Below are 15,759 nucleotides of genomic sequence, written 5' to 3' on the forward strand. Positions count from 1 at the left end.
GTCATGGGCCCTTAAAGCTCTACCATTGGATCATTATAATCATATACATAAACCCTAAATTCTAAACCTTATGTAGTCATAAACTCTAAGTAAACCCTATACATTATGTAGTATAAATAGTTCAATACTTTATGCTACGATGTATATATTACTATATTATACATTTATACTATATTTTTACTTAATTATTTCACATGGTTTATGTTCCAAAATTGTGATGGAGAAAGAGAATCCATCAGTTGGGACTACTCCAACAGTAGGTGCTACTCCATCAACAGGAAATGCTCCAAGTCCAACAGTGGAGGCTGCTCCATCAACCTAAAGTGCTCCAATAGTAGTTGAAAGTGCAAGTGCTCCTCCTATCCAAACAAGTCCCAATGTAGAAGTTGAAAATGATGTAATATCAAACTCAAACCATACTTCTATTGAGGAAAATATTGAGGTAAATTCCAGTAACAATAGGAAACAAAAATCACTTGCATGGGATCATTTTGAAGAGAAGTACGCTGGTGGGAAACGAAAAGCAATGTGTCCTGATTGTAAGAAGGTCTTGGGGGGGGAAGTAAGAATGGGACTAAGCATTTGCTTGACCATACGAAGTCATGTTTGTATAAGAAATAAAATATCATAAACCAATCTCTATTGAATCCTACAAAATCTAATGATGGGTCGATGAAGCTTGGTACTTACACTTTTGACCAAAATCAAGCGAGGGAAGAGCTTGCAAATATGATTGTGTTGCATGACTACCCACTATCTATCGTTCAACATGTGGGCTTTTAAAGGTACTCTCATACTTTACAACCATTATTCAGAGTGGTTGCATGAAATACAGTCAAGAGTGATATCATTAGGATTTTTGAGTAGCAAAGGGATAAAACAATGAAATTATTGGAATCAAATGGAAGCCGAATTGCATTGACAACTGATATTTAGACGTCAAGTAATCAAAGAAGAGGATTCATGGTCGTCATTTCACACTTCATTGATGCTTCATGGAAATTGCAAAGTCGTCTTATGAGGTAATTGTCATTATACATGTATTTATTATTGGTAACTTTAATACTATTATTATTATTGTTTTTTGTAGATTTATATATGTTCCTTGTCCATATACTACTGAGGTATTTGCAAATGCTTTCGTTGATTGCTTGTTGGATTGGAATTTGAATTGTAAGTTGTCTACTTTGATTGTTGATAATTGCACTACTAATGATGGTGTGATTGAAGTCATCCTAGACAAGATTCCTCCTAGTTCATTTATTTTAGAAGGAAAATTATTTCACATGCGGTGTTGTGCACATATTTTGAACTTGGTTATGAGAGATGGGTTGGATTTGATCAATGATAGCATTGAAAAAATTCAATATAGTGTGTCATTTTGGACAGCAACCCCAAAAAGAGATAAAAAGTTTGTTGAAGTCGCACGTCAATTGAAAGTTTCAAGCATTAAAAAATTGAAACTTGATTGTAAAACTCGGTAGAACTCTACCTACTTAATGTTTAACACTACATTGATTTGTAAAAATATGTTTCCTCGTTTGAAACAACGCGAGACTTTGTATAAAAGAGTCCTCACCGAAGAAGAGTGGTCCAAAGTTAGGGATATTTGTTCAAAATTGGAGATTTTTTTTGATGTTACGAAGTTGTTTTCAGGAATTTTATATCCTACTATCAATATTTTCTTCTCACATATTTGCCAAATCAAGTTGGCAATTGGTGAATGGGTTGGAGTTGATGACATTGATGTCAAAATTATGGCATAAAAAATGAAGGTGAAGTTTGACAAATATTGGGATATCATGAACTATTTGTTTGCAATTGGAAGCATTCTAGATCCAAGGTACAACATGAAGATGATTGAATTATATTATCCTCTTGTTTATGGTGGCACATCTTCTTTAGAGATTGAAATAATAAGGCAAATGTTGTATGACTTGGTTAAAGAGTACCAAAAGAGAGATAAACTATCCAAGGGAGTTAATCAAGGTCAAGATTTACATACTTCTTCTTCAAGTTCAAGGCCTCCGCTTCCCAAGCGTGGTGCTTATGCTACAATATTTGAAATGTTCATGGATTCTACTCCTACCAATGAACATGTGAAGTCGGAGTTGGATCATTATTTAGAAGAATATCTCTTGCCAAGAAATACACATGACTTTGATATTTTGTGTTGGTCGAAGACAAATGACATAAAGTATCATACTTTGCATGATATTGCTAAGGATGTGTTGTCCATTCCTATGACGACCATTGCTCCAGAATCAACGTTCCGTGCTAGTGGGAGGATTTTAAGTCCTCACCGTAGTAGGCTTCATCACAAAACTGTGAAGGCCTTTGATGTGTGCTCGAAATTGGTTATGGAGTCAAATTCAAAGTATTAAACTATTCTTCAAATGAAACTTTTCTAGCTCTTGAATTCTTGATAATGATTGCTTTTTTAGTTCTTAATATTTCTTATTTCGTTTGTTATAATAGAGTCTACAATTTCAAAGCCTCAAAATTTTGATGAAGATTTTAACATGAAGGTAGTATTAGTTTCTTGATTCTTATTGGCGCTTATTGTATTACACTCTTATTTACTGCATTAAATTCATATTGCAGGAGCCTTCCGATACCACAAACATAATGTGGATTGTGGAGAATGCTAATTGAAGTATGTAGTTTGCACTTAGCAAGTAGTTTATACTTTGTAGACTTTGATGATGAACACATAGTATACATTTTACAGATTTGTGTTATTGGCTAATGGCTATTTATCTATCTTTTTTTTTCAGGATCTTGCGAATGCTGGAACCACCAAAAGACCAACATGCTGTATGCTGGTGCTAACCAAGCCTACAAAGGGACAACTTGGGCAGGAGGAGCGGTGTTGATTTATTATTTATTAAGTAATTATAAATATCAGTAATGAAAAGAATCTCAGTCACAGTAATGATGGTGATGGATCTTGGTGTGTGATTTAGGCTCTTTTTATTCCCTATGTTGGTTTGATGTTCTGTCTTCACAAGTAACATTATGAACAAATAGATTTCATCAATAGTAATAACATCTATCATATAAAACAATAACATTCGGGTTTATTGGGTTTAGGGGGTTCCCCGTCCTTGTCGGGGTCGGGGATCCCCGAATCTCAAGGGGGCGAGAATGGGGTTCAGGGACAAGGATGGGGATGGCATACCCTCCCCACCCCGTTGCCATCCCTATTCTCTATTGGCTTTTTACATTTGGACACGTGTCAACATATATATGGACATAGACACGTGACTGACGAGTCAACAAATTACAAATTAATAACAAATATTCCAACTCATTAGTTAATAACCATGTCAGCAGAAATTGACATCAATTAGCATCAGGGGCTAATGTGGCCCATTCTCAAAAGTACAAGGGCCTAGTTGAGCCAAAAAACGTAGAAGGGTTCAATCGAGTCATTTTATAAAATAGAGGGACTTTTCTGATACTTACCCCAAAATGATATATTATAGTATAAGAGTTAGGAATTACTCATATACACATTTAGACTCTGTTTGGGTCTTTGTATAGGATAATATAATTTTGCTATCCAATGTATAAGTTAATCATTGGATAAGTGAATGTATAATTTAATCCTATCTAGTGTTTGGAAAATTTTTCTGATATTAGACTTGTATAGTATAATTTTTATGCAATACAATGTTTGGATTACTGTTAAACAAAATGATAGTATAAGATATTGGGTAATATGTCTGAACTACCCTCGACTAAAACAATTACTATTTTTAATCATTTTTTTCTTTTATCAATTTTTATGAAAAATTAAAGATAAAAAATGTTAGATTTTTGTGGCTAGTGTGGATAATTTTTTTTTAAAAAGTACATGCAGTGTATAAAGTGGTAAGTGGCTAAGGTTTATTTTTTTTAAGAGGGTATTTTTGTCATTTGTCATGTTATCTCTTATGCTATACGCTCCGTATAAAATTAAAAAGAGTTGGAGGTGTTCTAATATTATATGACCTGCATCGTATAACAGTCTCATTTTCTATAAAGTTATATTATCCTGAGTTTTTTAAAAACCACCAAACACTCGATAATTTCATTAAAGGATAATTTTATATTATATGGAGTTTTATCCTCTGTTCCAAACAGACCCTTAAATTTATAATTCAAGATAGTTTGGGGGGGAATTGTAGTAAAAAAATTGGACCTACCTATCCCCTAAACACATACCCCTTCTCTTGCAAACCGACTTCTCCCATATCTCACATACCTTATTTCCAACAGTGTTTTAAATACCGATACCAAAATCATACTGCTCAATACCGATTTAATATTACAAGTTCAACCGGTTTTCGACCAATCCAACATATACCCAATTTTTAAGTTAGATCGTACTAGTGGACTGTTTTCGGTAGTCAATTGGATTGGCCGATCCAAACCGGTCTATGAACTCAATGGTAAACTTTCCAAACCTAAAATATAAACCTCAACTCTTAAACCTAAGTCCTAAATAAGCTTCATTTTTCAATACTTGTTTATTTTTCTTTTTGATAAATAAAATTTTAAATAGACGTGGTGGAGCATAGTGTTTGGCAGCCCGGATAAGCGGCAACCACAATCCCCATCCGGAATAAAATAAACCAACCCAGTGATCGCATAATCTGCTACAAACGGCTAAACGTATATTATCCAAACAATCACTAACACAGACTCCGTCTCAACAATGTCGAGAGGGACAGACCGTCTCCTGAAGAACCTGAAGCAATTCGCAGACGCGCAGTACCAGCACTTCTCCACTCGCTATGGCCAGCAAGTGATTGACATTTTGGAGTTCCCGATAAAGGTCGTGTTGTCTCCCTTCACTCTCGCTTTCGACATCGCCGGCTCTGCCCCTCGTGGATTTGGTGTCCCCGAGCTCATCTCTAAGATATCATACGCTACTGTATTTGTAATTTCTCGTTCCATACAACTTCTCTTCGTGAATTTCAGTATCAAGTGCTCACATTTCGATGTCTGGTGGTTGTTTACGGTTGTACATTCCATTAGCTTTTGCTGAAGGGAGACACGAGTTCATTGTGTTTATTTATAAAGCTCATTGTTTTTCAAATTTTGATAGTTAGGGTTAGTGGTTTTGAGTAGTACATCCATTTTTTAGATATTCTCGGAAGCTCACATTCAATTCACGGGGTTCAAGTGTCGAAAAGTTAGTGTAGAATGGTTTCTCTGGCATTTGGTGGAATGGGTCACGCTGTGTTTTTACCTCACTGGGAACTACATGATATTTTCTGTTTAAAAATGACATTGGAATGGCTATTGGAATCATGATTACATGCACAACTCAATACACTTGATTGTTTGATTAATTTCAGTTCATTTTAACCATGTTTTTAGACATACTTATCTTGTAATTGCACACAATATCTCTAAAATCATTATAAATATGTAGCTCTGATTTCTGTGGATTGAAATCTTGACTTGAAAGTTGAGATGGTAACTGCTATGCCAAAAAGGGTTAGTAAATAATATTGATTACATGATTGATGGGTTAGTGGTAATATGATTGCCAAAATGGGTATGGGTTAAGTGAGTCTGCAAGTGAGGGGTTGTTTATTATCAGAGTGATGATGGCTCATACCTTGGATACGTTCTGTCTAAGTGAAATTCTTTTTTTTTACTTGAACTGGTTATGTGAACGATATTATCTTTTAGTAAGTAGATCACTATGCTTTTGTTAGTCAACCACTGAACTTAAGTCGCTGAAACTCTTTCATGATTATTGGTACAAAAAACATCTCGCTACATGTTTCTTGGCCATAATGTATTACATTTAGCTGAAAAAAGTGTCAAATTCCTTCAACTAAAAGAGTACATTAAAGTAAAATATGAGTCATGGAACTTTGATTTGCTAAATTTATGGCCCTTTTATTAATTGTTATTGTTAAACACTGTTTTCTTGAATTTATCTTTTTGAGTAGTTTTTCCTTGTGATAATTTCAGGCTGTTGCAGCCTTTGGGACCTATGATATTGCTCTGGAGCTTGGGAAGAAGGTGGTCTGCCAGAGGTGCTGTTATTTGTATTGAGTATTGCAATTTGAGCAGCTATTTATTAAACTTGTTTCTATAGCATCAGTGTTGTTGCATTGCTTTGCTTTCCATTGTGTCATCTATCGGTTTTGGTTCTGTTCCCTTCTATTAATCGAAACATTTTGATCTGAAGGCCAGATAGATATCACATTTTCGCTTGACAAAAACAATCTTGTTTACATTTTTAGTTAGGGATAAATATTAGTAAAAACTTGGAAGAAGATATTTTATTTCACATTGAAAACCTATGAAATTATGTTTGAATAGAAGTATCTGTATCTGAAAGGAAAACATGTGATGATAATTTGAAACCTCGATGTTTAGTTAAAGCCCTATGTAGGCTTAGTTTTATTTAGACTGTTGAGTTTACAAGTTATTACTCCACAAAGGAATCCAGATGACTGTCGTATCTTGTTTCTTAACTAGTGTCTCAGCTGTATCTGCAAAGCATAGGGTTTCCCTCGTTTCAAAAAACAAAATAAGGGATATTTGTTTCCCATACATTGGGCTGAACCACGATGATCCAATGGCATACTGATTTTATTCATTAGAGGAAGGAGCATCCTGTATCCCTTGCTTCTCATAATTATTCTTGTTTCAACTGAAGTTGACAGCTTATAATTTCTAAGTTTGGTTGGTCTGCAGAAATTGTCGAACCTGCAACGGATGGCAGGCATTGCGGTGTACTATGTGCAGGGGATCAGGAAAAGTGCACTATCAAGTGAAAAATTATACGTTGAGAAGGTAGTTTGTCATTGTTGAATACTTGGATTCTCTATTTTTGTTGCAAAAAAGATGAACAGCAGATTCTTTTCTTCTTTCTTTGTTACAAAAGCTTCTAAATGGCTTTCATGAAATAGTTTGGCTGAGAAGTTTCAAAGTGTGAGGCTGGTGGATGCAAAATTTCAAGAATCTTGGAAGTTTTGCTGATTTTTTAATTTGTTTCCTTGTGAATTCTGCCTCTGAAAGTTTGATGGGATGCTTTTAATTTTATATACTGCTGGCTATTGTCATCACATGTTAATATTTAAGCTGTACTGCATTCTTTATTTCTTAGTGCTATGATATTTTGAGTTTGATTGGCTTCAATCCCGTGATTTGTCTCCCCATCATAGATTGCTAGACAGATTAGATAACCACTTAAATAATACATCAACTGCTGAACAAATGCTTTTCGGAAATTGAAGTTTTCAGAATATCATTTGGTTTGCTGTAGTATGATAGGCATTAACGTGCAAATAATTTATTTTGAATGCCCTTTGGCTGTCTTTAAGCAGAATTTGTGAGAGTATTAGAAATGAAATCAGTTGGGCTGAGAAGAATTGAATAATTTGTGTTCTATTCAATCGTATGATGTACAATTTATATTACATATCATCGTGAATGAACTTCCTAAATTTACTGTTTGTGCATGCCATTCAGTTGTTGATGGTGATACTGTCATAGTGAATTCCTTGCCCTTGTGAGTAGGAAGGACCATCAAGGGCTCTGTCAAAGTTGGCAGTTCTTTTCACCAGATATCTCCCATGTTGTTGTACTTGTATATAGCAGAGATGGATATTCTATTATTAAACCACTCCCCAACTTCTGTGCATGAGTATGCAAATGCACATATGAAAAAGAATGTTGAAGAATGAAGAGTTTAAAATAAACTGAATGCCAATGGGTCAAGGAAATTGTTGTCTTCTTCAGATGTGTACTGCAAGGCAATGGACAACGTAATTTCATGCGCAAAGAATATGCATCGGATGTTGCATGGCTTCAATCAATATCGCTACAATTGAATTTATATCCCGCAGTTTACTGTAATCATGAAGTAATTTTTCTCGTTTCCATAATGATGCACTATTTAAGCTGGGGAAGCATCATATTTCTGACTTCACACATCTTATGCTCCAGTTCCATCCTTTGACAGTGTAATTCATTTTTATGATTTTCAAACTGAAGTAATTTATGCTCCATTGTTTGACACAAACATGCACGTGCATCTAAGTTCTTAATGAATTCATTGTCAGTGGAGAGAAGGCGACAGCTGAATGTGTTGCTGATGCCATTGCTGACAATCGGGCTGAGCTGGTGCACCTTCCATCTACGCTGGATCTTAATACACATTTGCCATCTAAAGACTGTCCAACTTGTGATGGCACGGTGAGATTTTTAATACCTAGCATGTGGAACCAATTTTATAAAAATCTTCTTTCTTTTAACCTCATTATTGCTGCTCTGCTGTAGATCTCATTTTATCACTTGGCAAATGGTGAAGCCTATTTGGATTGATTATAATGTATTTTTGTCAGATTTACAATATTAATGCAGCACTCTCTTTCAAAGTTAATGTCAACTTTCTGTCACTTACAGAAATTAGAAATGCTGTCAGTGGCCAATACATTTCTTATACCTCTTTTTCCCAATTTCCGTACACAAGATGCATAAAGTGTTCTTGACATCTCATTATTGGGTTCTGGTATCTGGATAATATATCTACTGATGCTGCAGGGTGTGATGGGCTGCCCTGAATGCCAACACAAGTTACAAGTCAGGATCTCTGCAGATGATGTGAGTTATTAATAAATATTCTATTGCCAGGAATTCAAGTTCTGATGCGCTATTATACTGAATGAGTCAAATTGAGGGGATAAACTTGAGTATGAGTACTAGTATGCTTTTTAGTCTATTGCATTTTCTCAAGCTTAGAACTGAGCAACTATGATACTTTTCCTTAGCCGTTTCTAATAAGCCCAAAAGTCTTATTGTACTCACCTACGTCTTGTTGTATTGGCAAGAATGAAGACTATATCCTGCAAAAGCCATTTTAGACAAAACTGGGTCCCAACTTTTATTTCGCGAGCTAGAACTGAGTGAATATGATACTTTTCCTTGGCATTTCTAATAAGCCCAAGTCTTAATGTACTTGCCCAAATCTCTTGTATTGGCTAGAATGAAGACTGTATACCTTCAAAAAGCCCTTTTATATTATGCTGGGGCCAACTTCTATTTTTCCCAAGCTTGAAATGAGCAAACATGATACTTGTATTGGTAAGAATGATGACCATAACTTATACAGTGTCTTCTTTTATGCAGATTATGGAGCCTCCATGGACAGCCTACAATATCATGAAAAAGATGGACTATCCGTATGAGGCTAGTGTCATAGCTTCTGATATCTTCATCACTGCTGTCATATCTTCATTACTTGTTGCGACATCAACCTTGCATGCTATAATCTAATTCTTAACATTTTACATTAAAGGAAAAAGCGCAAGTATTTGTTCTGTTGGATGCTTGAAGCATTTGTAACAATTGCTTCATCATGTGTTGTACAAGGTATAACAAAATACCAAAAGTTGTTGTGGAAACTACGTAGATAAATTTGACTTTATACGTAATGGATGCTAATTACTGAAGGTGTATTTATGGATGTGTGGTCCAATTATGTGCCGCATGCATACTACAAATCCTATAATTAGCATGAGTTGAGGTTCCTAATTGTCTTTTGTGCAGCTTGTGTTTGTGGAGCACTACATTAGCGATTCTGAAAAATTGATAATGAGGAAATTGTTCTGGTGTTAACTCTCTCTTCTTTTTCTTTTTGATTTTTTTTTTCAGATTCTCACCTTTCTTTCTTATGGACTTGTTGATGCTTTGAGCGAAACACAATATTCTTGTTTTGTCTTCCTTTGTATACTTGTACTTCCACGATATGTATGTTGTCCCTTCTCTTTCAGGAAGAGTTTCTATTTTTTCCCATAATAAATAACTCAATTTTAAAAACAAAAGAAAGGTAATTAATATAATAGTTGAGTATAAGTGGCTTTCAAGATTATGCAACTTCAGTTATTTCTTGAGCTCTTGATGCCCATCATTTTTTCATCCTCCTTTTTCCATCTGTCCATACTTAGTAACGCTATAGGTTTTGGGATTGTTGTCCATGCGAACAGTATCACTACGGACATCTATTTCCTAATTTATTCTGTGATTGTGTTCTCTGTTTCAGCATATAGTTGACAGCATGAGAGACCCCAGCATTGCTGCATTTTGGCTGTTTACTTTGCCTCAGATTGTGGGTGGATTCAACTATGACGATGATGTCAAGCAAAAAATCTGGTGGCAATATCAGGTTATTATTTTTTTCAGTATTTTTTTCTGGCCATTGTACACGTTCTTGAACTTGCCACAGCTGCTACTTTTGATCACATTTTGTTCTGTTTTTTGGACTTTGGTTGTATAAATTCTTTGTGACTTGCAAAGGGGAAGCTAAATTCATCTTGAAATATTCTACTGGTTGTTTGAGATGTCATGAATAGAGATATGTTCGCTTCTTAGTTTGAAGCCTTATACTATGTTGACTTGAGCTTGTTAGTATATTTTTTTCAAAAAGTAATATAGCCTACCCCAAATTATTTGTGATAAAGGCTTTGATGGTGACAAAGCCATATATTGACTCGTTAAAGAAGTCTCTTTTGTCATTTTTTATTATTCAAAGCAGTTTTGTCCACCTTGGTTCCCCTTGTCAACACTGGAAGCTTTCCATGCCACTTCGCCCTGGAATGAAGAAGAGTAGCATTGTCACACTTTTTTTTTTCATTTATCTAGTGAAATCCATAATCGACCTCTTTTGATCCTTTAGTCTTTTCTGTTTGACACACCTCTTGCTCTCACTTGGATTATGTGAACATAAAGACAAAATATTGTGTTTGATAAGGAATAGACATACCTTCATAAATAACTTGTCCAATAGCAATGGACTAGAAGCCATTCTGTAGTAGCCTTCTTTCCTACTTTTTCCTGAGAAGGTTTGCAACCCTATCTGTCTTTTCATAAGAAATTTTTCTTCAAAAAGACTAGTTTGATCTTTTAATTTTTTTTTTTTGATAATATTATTACTTACAAGAAAAAAAGTAATGCTCGCATCATTTTCTTGTGTAAGTGTGATAAATAATATGTTTAACCCTTATGTCTCTTGGGATTGCTCTGAGATCTATATGACATATTTTAGGAAGAGAGCCTCTTTTTTCTCACTTTGTTTTTTAGTATTTGACATCGTAGATTTATACCTCTTTTGCCTGATCTTGTCAGCCCTCAATTAATGATTGAACCTATTTCCTTGATCATCCAAATCAGAATGGCTGAAGTGGTGATTTTTTCTCTTTAGTTTTGATCAGAAGATGATTGTTCCTTTTTGCTTGTTGCATGAAAACTGGAGATAGCAAATGGTTGCTCATTGGAGCCCTCAAGCATATGCAAAATTTGATTTGGTAGCTTTATATCTGTGGTAGCTTCTCAAATCACAACTGCCCTATAATAATTTGATTTCTATTGGATCTAGGAATCAATGAGGTATGATCAACTTCGAGATGTGGTAGCAAAGCGAAAACCTGGGTGGGAGCACGTGCAGCAAGTATGACAGTAATCTTATATTGAATCCTCTTATATTGAATATTATGTTCTTTATGAGATATTTTGATATATGCAATTAGTGCATGCCACTTTTTGTGCCTCGTGTGACTTACGGAGAAATAACATAGCCACGATATGCAGAGTACATTATAAGGCAATATCTAATAGAATAGAATGCTGAAGGTGTGATCATGATTAAACTGTTGTTTTGGTAAGATAATATCCAATGGACCTAGAATATCAACTTGTACATATTTGTTGATAGAAGGATGAAAAGTATCTATCGTAGCATAACTGTTTATTGTGGCCTTTGATTTGGCTGATTATATTCTAACATTGAAATTTCGGAATATGAGAATATCAATGATAATTATTATGAGCATATCAAATGTCTATTATTGGATAAACTTTTTGGTTTTACTAATTGTTAGAATATATAAAAATGATGTGAAATGCTAACTTTTGTCATTCAACCCTATGATAACTATTGGGTTGAATGACAAAGTAACTAATTTATTGGGTTTGGGCATTTCACTTCCTTTATAGATATTCTAACATACTCCCTCACGTGTGGATGTGACAATCCGATGGCCCAACACGTGTACAACAAACGAGGCCCTACACTAGAGCTACTTTCACAAAGGCCAACACTAGGGGCAACAACAAATGGGGGGTTAAATTGCAAAAGTTAAAGTTTGAACCCAACACTTTCTGCTCCTATACCATGTTAAGATTAGTTTCTTTGTCATTCAACCCAATAAGTTAACAGTCACACTAAAGTTAATTTTTCATGGGTTTGCGGAAATAATAATTGAGTCGATGCCTGTATTATTGGCTGGGTAAATCAATATCGTACTGCATCATGTCCTTTTTTTGTCTCTTCTTTCATATGTTTCCAGTTCACTCGTTATTACTTTTTATTTGTTGATTGCCAAAGTCTCGTATGCTTATATTAATGTACTTCGGTTTTTAGAGATGCTTGGTTTTATGCAAAAGATGATGTTTAATGCCAACTTATTTGTCATCCACAGGCCTTGATTTCCCTCGATCCTGTCCGTGCTAGGGAAGATCCAGTCATAGTGAAAAACATACCATACTACAAGGCCAAGAAGGCACTGGAGGCGGAAGTCATGAATCTCAACCCTCCACCGCGACCACAAAATTGGGGTGTTAGTATCCACAACTTCCGCTCTGCATCTGTTCATTCAAACCCTTCTATCATTCACAAACAGTATAAACTTTACACAAAAGCATTATGGTAAGAGAGATAATAATAATTTCTACTGATACATATTTAAGTAAAATAAGGGAAACAAGTTGCAATGTCCAATAATGTTAGTAAATCATGAGATGTATGCTAAGGCTTCAGTATACTTATATTAAAATATGAGATTCGATTATGAAGTGGAAATGAAAGATAAGAATTTTGCAGTGCTGGAAATGATTTCTCCGCTTGATATACATGAATATCAAGAGGCAAGTAGCAATCAAGCTAACAGCATTTTGTTGGCAGGATCTGGACCTTCCACTGAATTCATCTTCTTGGAATGAAGAGGATCTCAAAGATCCAGAGAAATTTTATGAGATGACCGTGCTACTTAATGCCCAAAGAGAAATAGCTGATAAAATTCTGGATACACAATGGGAAACTAAATGGCGTCAAGAAAAGGTTGGTGACTTCTTTACTGTTATGTCACATAAAAGTGAAGAAGACACTGCATATGTAGAATTGCTGTCTGCTACATGACAGTCTCATGTTTTAGCGCCACATAAAAAATCCTGTATTTTTGTTTTACTTCGCAAAAAGTATGACTCGGTCCTTTTATATGATAAGAGTTTCCATGAAAAGGATGAAGAACAGTCAACAGACTGCCTTCATCATCGGTTTTTTGCATGCACAAGTCTTTTCTGAACTAATAAGTTTTGTAGAATGTTATTGCATTTATGCATTAGATTTATGTGCTGTGCTCTATGATTCCTGAGAAGTGAGAAGTCTAGGATGCAAAGATATGTGTAGGAACAATGCTTTAACGAGAACACTAAGACTCAGAGAGATACTTCCTTAATCATGGGGCTTTACAATCCATACTCTCCCTCTCTGTCTCTAATGAACTTGTGGATAGTGGATATGTATTACTGATGCAGCCAGACATGACTGCTGACTTATTCAATAAAGCATGAAAGAGGAATCATCTCCATTGCATACTGCAAATTGAGAAAATTATTCTTGCTGAAGGCAAAAAGATCTACAAGCTTACAAAATGCATTGTGCATAACGTGCTTGCATTAGGAACTTGCATTTCGTGCAATTAATCGGAGAGATTTAGAAAGACCTAATTTGTAGCATTTTTACTTTCAGTTGAATGAGCTGTTGGAGGAGAAGATGCAGCCATACATGCAGAATGCTGAAAATGGTGTCCTTTCTCAGCCCATAGTAATGCAATCACAAGATATGAATCAGAAGGTTTGTAGTCTTTCAGTCTTTCATGTAATACTTTGAATTATTTACTTTTAATTCAAGGCATGGATGACTTAAGATAGAGGTGGCATAATACTAACTGGAAGACTCCTGAATTCCTGATGGTCTGATACTGTGATTCGTCTTGTGCTTTATCAAGATAACATTTTTGGTGAAAATTCTTCCATTAAGATGATTACAAAACTCTAACATTTGCCAGGCTCAGCACTTTTGTTCTACCGGTACTGTGGTTTGTGTAGTGTACTTGACATATAACATTTTTGTTCCTATTAGTTGTTGCAAAATGATATACATACATTTACCATCGTATTAGACCTTGACTTTATATATAATATATGCTGAACGTTTCCATTTGCAATTTTGAGTCTTTCTTCCATTCTTCTATATGTTGGATTGTTGGTTTAGTTCATGTCGAAAATGTATAAAAGATGTTTGTTTGTTAGTTATGCAGTCATCCTTTATGCCCAAGGGAAACTAAGCTTAGATGCACTTTTATAAAATCCAAGATGGTACTTGATTGGAGTGATAATCCTAGTAGATTCAAAGGCATACTGTTATAGTCTTCCTTCTTCCCTTCCTTTGCCTTGACAATTTTGTATATTGCTTAATTTGTAGGCAAAACATACCATTTAAAAGAATTAAAAGTTGTCCTCCATTAAGGGTGTTTCTTGGGAGATCATAACAATGTCCTTGATGTTTGGCTTAACATGTGCGATGTCTTATAGCTGCCATCAATGTTATTTATAATTGGATTATTCTTGCATTTGCTAATTTTATATAGTTTCTTTTGTCTTCCTTCCACATTGAGTCTTTCTAAAATCTGCCTTATCTTCAGTATGATTGTTTGCTTAAATTCATGATCAGGGTGTCTCCTTTTGTTTGAATACCAAGTCTACAGTTTTGAATATGGTTTACATAGTGTTGATTGACACCAGTGGTCACTGCACTAGTGTTTATGGTTACGAGGTTCTGTGTATGCATTATTTATTCTTCTGTACTTCTGGACACGTTTTGCTCAATTAGTCATTTGAAAAGATTTCTATATTAATAATTTGGCAAAGACTGCCCTTCAACTTCATATGCATGATAGTGTACCAGTTTTGCAACTCGTGCTGTCATAACATTCTAACTCTTAAAAACCCTTTAGGTTTGTTTTTTAATGTTATTGGGGTTCTGGTACTTCAAATTTAGGTTAAAAGCAATGCTTCCTTACTCAATTTTCTCACTTTTTTTTTTTGCAGAGGACTCGACGTCGGAGATGGGGGATTTTCTAATGGAGTCACATCGGCTACTGTATTGTAAAAGATCTCATGACATACACAATTTTCATCTATGATATTTTGAAGTTCTTCACTCAGGTAGGTTGCTACCCTCTTCTTCCCTGAACGAACATGCTGAGAATTTGATGTATGATATAGTAAGTCGATCTCCCTTTTTGCTGCACCTGAATCTTTATTTTTATTAGAACAAAATGTAAAATAATTGAGAACTGATGAAAATGTTGACTTAGAAAAATGAAGATATACTAAGAAATAAAATGCAACAAATGGCAGGCTGGAGTGGAGAGCATATCTTGTTGGGATGAGAGTGAAAAATTGTTGAGTTGGGTTGAGCCAAACTATATTGTTTTGGGTTTTCATTGAGCTCTTGATGTGTTTGTTTAGGTTTTTATCGAACTCGAGCTGAGCTTTTAATGAGCTTATTATGGTTTTGTGTTTGTATTCGGATCAAACTGAAGGAGTTTGTATTATTGAGTGATTCATGAGCTCGATATCACTTCTCTCTCCATTCTTCAGGAAGATACACTCGTCATTAGAGCA

General features: G+C 35.0%; 1 protein-coding gene across 1 annotated transcript; it reads left to right on the forward strand.

Moving 5' to 3' along the window:
- Window positions 1-4,675: 4,675 nt before the first annotated feature.
- Window positions 4,676-15,710, forward strand: LOC119985184. Its single transcript, XM_038829389.1, has 12 exons — window positions 4,676-4,927; window positions 5,977-6,041; window positions 6,709-6,807; window positions 8,079-8,211; window positions 8,560-8,619; window positions 9,145-9,204; window positions 10,058-10,180; window positions 11,390-11,461; window positions 12,492-12,629; window positions 12,974-13,129; window positions 13,820-13,924; window positions 15,181-15,710. The coding sequence occupies exons 1-12, from the start codon at window positions 4,703-4,705 to the stop codon at window positions 15,211-15,213; spliced, it is 1,269 nt and encodes a 422-aa protein (XP_038685317.1). The 5' UTR covers window positions 4,676-4,702; the 3' UTR covers window positions 15,214-15,710.
- The last annotated feature ends 49 nt before the right edge of the window (window positions 15,711-15,759 follow it).

The sequence above is a fragment of the Tripterygium wilfordii genome, chromosome 19 (assembly GCF_013401445.1).
Source record: "Tripterygium wilfordii isolate XIE 37 chromosome 19, ASM1340144v1, whole genome shotgun sequence".
In the NCBI taxonomy this organism is placed as follows: Eukaryota; Viridiplantae; Streptophyta; class Magnoliopsida; order Celastrales; family Celastraceae; genus Tripterygium; species Tripterygium wilfordii.

Excerpts from the sequence above, each read along its gene's own strand:
- LOC119985184 (XM_038829389.1), top strand. The coding sequence starts at position 4,703 with ATGTCGAGAGGGACAGACCGTCTCCTGAAGAACCTGAAGCAATTCGCA. Across the intron at positions 4,928-5,976 it reads TATCATACGCTACTGTATTT|GCTGTTGCAGCCTTTGGGAC; the intron begins GTAATTTCTCGT and ends TGATAATTTCAG. Across the intron at positions 13,925-15,180 it reads CACAAGATATGAATCAGAAG|AGGACTCGACGTCGGAGATG; the intron begins GTTTGTAGTCTT and ends TTTTTTTTGCAG.